Here is a 6,000-nt window from a genome sequence, read left to right on the forward strand (position 1 = left end):
TTGGTGGACAGCCATTTTTAGGTCTCTCCAGAGATGCTCAATTGGGTTTAAGTCAGGGCTCTGGCTGGGCCATTCAAGAACAGTCACAGAGTTGTTGTGAAGCCACTCATTCGTTATTTTAGCTGTGTGCTTAGGGTCATTGTCTTGTTGGAAGGTAAACCTTCGGCCCAGTCTGAGGTCCTTAGAACTCTGGAGAAGGTTTTTGTCCAGGATATCCCTGTACTTGGCCGCATTCATCTTCCCCTCGATTGCAACCAGTCGTCCTGTCCCTGCAGCTGAAAAACACCCCCACAGCATGATGCTGCCACCGCCATACTTCACTGTGGGGACTGTATTGAACAAGTGATGCGCAGTGCCTGGTTGTCTCCACACATACCACTTAGAATTAAGGCCAACTCCCGCATGGAGTTTGCTAAAAGACACCTGAAGGACTCTGAGATGGTGAGAAATAAGATTCTCTGGTCTGATGAGACCAAGATAGAACTTTTTGGCCTTAATTCTAAGCGGTATGTGTGGTGTTAAGTTGAAAAATATTGCAGCTATGAAATGTGACAAAAAAAAGAAAGTGTTATTGATATTTTTTTCTATATTTCTTAACCATTAATATTTTTCTTCTCTTAGGTGATTTCCTTGTGCTACACTTGGCAGATTTAATCCGCATGGCTTTCATGGCTGCAACAGACCATAGTGACCAACTTCGTCTCTCGGGTCTTCAAACTCTCCTGGTTATTATCAGAAAATTTGCAGCTGTGCCCGAGCCAGAATTTCCAGGACATGTCATTCTAGAACAGTTTCAGGCCAATGTAAGGATGTTTTATTTCTTGCATGAAGTACTTGTCCATTGTCTCATAATCCCCTAAATCACTCGCAGAGTACGCCGTCACGTGCTGTTTTCTGAATTGCTTCTCAGTTTTGCCACCAAAGACCTCAGTCATCAGGCTTTAAACCCCAGACTTGCTGTAAGTTCCCTTAACTTCAACTAATGTCGTGCCATTTTCTAACCCACCTAATCCAGACCAGGGTCATGGAGGGGCTGGAGTGTGTCCATGCTAGCATAGAGTTCAGGGCAGGAACAATCCCTGGGCAGGGTGCCAGTCCATCACAGGGCAAACACCCACCACACACTAAGACCAATTTTGAATTGCCAGTTCACCTAACCTGCATATTTTTGGGCTGTGGGAGGAAACCTACAGAGACACGGGGAGAACATGGAAACTCTACACAGGGAGGGCCCGGGACACAAACACTGAACCCCTTAGTGCACGAGAGCAGTGCTACCATAGTGCAGCCCTCCACCTTCCACTAATTCAGTATATTTTTTTCAAACATTTGTTACTTTTTTAAAATAAATACATGAATTTCCAGTCACCATATAAGTGTCTGGTTGTTTGCCAGTTTTTATCAAGTAAAGAATGTGAGTCACTTGCAGATTTAGGTGCTAAAGTCCACTGTTGAGGTTTGGTGGTTTGAACATTTTTAGAGAGTACAGTCGTTTACATCTTATTGCTGATAAGGAGCCATTAAAGCAGTGAATGCAACTGTTTAAGATTGAAATAAGCAATGAAGGGTGGGGAACCTTAGCAAGTGAGACCACTAAAATGAAGCCTCAAAATGTCACTTGAGCAATAAGTGCTTCATCAGCAATAATTGACTTCTCATTAAGAAACTGAGTTGGAACAAAAACCTGCAGCCACTGTGGCCCTCCAGGACCGGCATTGCCCACCCATGGTCTAAAATGATTCCCCACATACTTAAGTTTGAAATATCTCATTTGTAACCTTCTTGGAGTGGCTCTTAGTGGGCTAAAACGATCTTTAAAAAAGTCAAATATAAATAAGAATATATTCATGATCAATAACCTCGAAATTGCACAAGATGACACTCCGCATGCTTATATTACAGATCCCCGTTTTTTGGAATTTTTGTAAAAAGGGTCAAGTTTAACCCCTTGTATCCCATTAGGGGGTGACACCTGGGATTGGTGGATGTGGCATACATAACTTCAAGTCCTTCTGATCATGTTTGCTGATGTGATTTTCTTTTTATTATTTATCATTTCCTGCAAAGCATGTGATCCAAAAGTGAGTATTTTTTTTAATTGAGTCTAGAATGCCAAAATTTGTGGGAGACCCCCAAAACAACTTAATGTCTTGCGTAGCTGGAGATCAAGACCATTCGACTGCTATGTCGTACGTGGGGAATTCCTGAAACTGGTGAGTCAGGAGGTGCCAAACAGTAAAACTGACGTGATTTCAAAGTGTCCAGACAGAATTCTTGTGAACATATTAGCACATCTTTCTGTTGGATTTTTGCTCAAAACTTTTAAAGTCTATTTTATCCAAAGCTAAAAATACTGATCACCCCCCCAATCATCCTTGTTTGACTAATACATATGGCACTTGTTGTATCCTGACAATTAGAACTAAAAGAGTTTCTTTCCCAGAGCCATAGCCCTTACAAATCAGTAATGTGGCTTCCTCCTCTTCTTGTTTGCTCGTATACTGTATGAAGGTATGTGTTTGTGCAGCATATGAACACGCAAGAGTGTGTGTGTGTGTGTGTGTGTGTGTTCATGTTCATACATTCTATACACTGTGACACTAGAGGGCGCTGACGCTCCTCAAAACACGCAGACAAACGTCCAAGACACCAAGTAAAAGCACCAGGAATTCTTTTAATTATTTCTTTTCCCAGTATTGTGCTCCAAAGCATCACAAGAACACACACACACACACACACACACACACACACACACACACACACACACACACACACACACACACACACACACACATAAACAATAAATCAATCCTCCTCTCCCAGCAGCTCCGTCACACTCCCTCCCAACTCTGGCTCCCTTGCTGGGTCTCCCATTGTCCTTTATATAGTCCTTGACCCGGAAGTGCTCATGTCCTTCTGGCACTTCTGGGTCAGATGAAGACTTGCATTTTCCTTCAGCCCGGAAGTACTTCTGTTCTTCCGTCCCCGTGACTTGGGAGTATTTCTGGGAAAATAAAAATCCCCATGTCTCCCTGCAGCATCACACGATGGCACCCACGGCACTCAGCAGGGCTGTGAAGCCGAACTCTATCTCCCATGGTGCCCTGAGGGAATCCGGGGAACCTCCATGCTGCAGGTAAGACGCCATCTAGCGTCTTGGATGTATCGGCTGGGATGAGCTGCCAGCAGCCCATCACAACACACACGCTTTCTCTTGCTCATGTTTCTTTATATTGGCAGTTTTGTGCATGTCATTTAACTGATGTCATGTATGGGTTACGACACAGTTCCGTTCCTACAACAGTGATGTAACCTGAAGTCGAAACACACCCTAGCCTAACACATTTGTAAAATCATAATCTAGAACATAAAAACACAACTAAGCTACAGAAAAAAGAAAAGGACATAAATATACTGTAGTAACAGAAAAAATGAGTGTAAAAAAATTCCTTACCTTTCTTCCTTCTGATCTTTTTACAATGTCTAATCTCACTTCCATCGTGATGGCTTTCCTCTTCTTCGAAGCACTACCATCTGAAGACTGTCATTCGTTTAGGAGCCATGATAAGGGCCACAAAGTCGCCAAACAAAGCAAACAAACAGAACAGTTGTGCTACGCGCAGCCAACACTAGTTCGCCCACATAGTCTGTAAGTACGACGCTGATGGCGTAAACCGAAACACTGACATCTCCATTTTTGTAAGTTTTTATGGGAGTGAGCGTTGTAAACTCGAAACATCATATGTCAAGATGTCGTAACCCGAGGACCCCCTGTATGTGATTTGTATGGGATGTTGTGTTATGTTAGAAGCAGCTCCAGAGTTACCAAATCAAAAGTATTGGTGAATAAAAGTGATTCTGATTGGCAGTTGGATTCACAATTAGCAGAAAATACATGATTGCCCTCACTGCCCACCTGCTGATTAATTTGTAACAGTGGACCCTGCCACCAATAAACGATTTGTTATTTCTTTTTTTTTTATACCTGATTTCTGCAGGTCGGGGCGGCTTTACGTCCAGCGTTTACTCCCGACACTCCGCCTGACGTCACAGCAAAAGCGTGTGAGGTAAGATAAGATAATTGTGTGTACGTTCCAGCTGTTTTGGTAGGTGGCACAGGTCACTTTGTCAGCGGTCTTTTATCCTGTAACCTTTAGCTAAATGTGCATTTCAAATCCGCTGAACTGTAACTGGCTAAAACTCGTGTGTACCCGATTGTCACCTCTTTCAATGGAACTGCACCAAACAACATCATGGATTATAAGATTATAAACAGTTATATATATATATATATATATATATATATATATATATATATAAACAGCACCAGCAACTCATGAGGTCAAATTGGTGTTTTAGTATTGCAAACACAGTAATCCCTGGTGGTCCCTTGCTGGGTTTAGGGGCACAGGATGCAAAAATCTGCAAATACATTTTGGGCCCATGATCAATTCTAGGTTTACTGCATTAAATACGATGTAAGAAACGAATTATTGAGTGATCTGCTGGGAAATCAAATCATGGCTGCCAAGACAAAGATGCATGGCATCCCCCAGACAAAGCGCATAATTTAGTGAAGTGTAACTTATAATGAAGTTGCGTGTGTATTTATGGAAGTGAACAACAAAAATGCTTAATATTGCAGATACAAAAGAAATCCAACAAAACCCTCAGGACACAGTCCAGTTTCACAGATGTGCGTGATGATGATGATGATGGTGGTGTAGTTATGAAATTAAATCCCCTGTGAACCACCTCCTGAAACTTATGTTTTGTCCTACGATGATGCCAATTTATGTGAAGATTTATACAAGCTTCCCAGATGTTTTCTAAACCTGATGAAATCCACACACAAGCGGGCACGGGACAAGAACATAAATCCAGTAAAAAGTGTAATCTGATTGTGCAGTGAAGCACTGAAACAAAAAGACTCCTCTGATTGCGACTCTGCCAGCTTGTTATGGCTCGCTTTTAAGACAAGCACCCTCATCTTTCACCCAGCAGCCCTTGTGGCAACTGCTGAAGCTGCCAAATAGCTCAGTACTTCCGGGGTTGCTAGGATTTGCAGTCCATTTACATAGCAGGACTAAAGCCTTGTCTGTGGCTTTCCAGAGTAGGTTGCAAACTCATAAAATAATTTCCATTTAAGTATAAATGACAGATCTGGGAATTATAAACCCATGAATCGTAAAGGCTGACCTGTGCTGACTTTTTAAGCATATGTTTGAATATATAAATGTAGCGTATGCATAAAATGTATAATTATTATTATTACTAAATTAATGTATGGAAAGCAGGAAAAAATGAGTGCCTATAAAGAGTCTTCTCATGTTTTCTGCTCCCTTTCTTTTACTTTTGCTGCAGCAGTAATGCCAGTTCTGCGGTTTAACTCCGCACTAAAGTGTACTGCTTGTGACTTGTAGGTTTGCAGTGCCTGGATTGCTAGTGGAGTTGTAAGTGATCTTAGCGACTTGCGGAGAGTACATCAGCTCCTGGTGTCTTCACTAGCTAATGTGCAGAGTGGCAAGGATGTGCAGAATCAGTTGTACAATGAGAGTGCATTCACCATGGAGGCTCTAGCGGTGCTCAAGGCTTGGTCTGAGGTACAGGAGTTGTCTCTTCTTCCTTCTCTTCTATATCCAAGATGATTTTTGTTAGGGCTCACATTTAAACTTTTTTTATTTTCAGGTCTACGCAGTGGCAGTTAATAGCCAAACGTTGATGGAAAGCCCCAAGAAACAACAGCAGAAAGTGTCCAGTGGATCTGAAGAACACAGTAATCAGTCTGTTGACGGTCTGTTTAGCCTGGTGCAAGCAGACATTGCAACACTTAGTAAGCTCTGGCTGGCAGCCCTCCAGGATTATGCCCTGCTTACACTGCCATCCGAATACAACTTGCAGCTTCCCACAGAGGGTATGTATGATTTTATCTTTTTCAAAATATATATGTTTTGAAAAACCTCGGTTTGCGAATAACTTGGTTTACAAGCAAGTGTTTTG

The 6,000-nt window shown here is 42.1% G+C and overlaps 1 protein-coding gene across 2 annotated transcripts in view; it reads left to right on the forward strand.

Moving 5' to 3' along the window:
• heatr5a (HEAT repeat containing 5a) overlaps positions 1 to 6,000 on the forward strand; it is a 150,260-nt gene that overhangs the window by 114,622 nt on the left and 29,638 nt on the right. For both annotated transcript variants that reach the window (XM_051919998.1, XM_028822013.2), the window contains 4 exons: positions 622 to 803; positions 3,999 to 4,067; positions 5,424 to 5,603; positions 5,689 to 5,914. In XM_051919998.1, coding sequence (XP_051775958.1) covers positions 622 to 803; positions 3,999 to 4,067; positions 5,424 to 5,603; positions 5,689 to 5,914 — 657 coding nt within the window. The remainder of the gene's footprint in view (positions 1 to 621; positions 804 to 3,998; positions 4,068 to 5,423; positions 5,604 to 5,688; positions 5,915 to 6,000) is intronic.

Source organism: Erpetoichthys calabaricus, chromosome 16, assembly GCF_900747795.2.
Source record: "Erpetoichthys calabaricus chromosome 16, fErpCal1.3, whole genome shotgun sequence".
In the NCBI taxonomy this organism is placed as follows: Eukaryota; Metazoa; Chordata; class Cladistia; order Polypteriformes; family Polypteridae; genus Erpetoichthys; species Erpetoichthys calabaricus.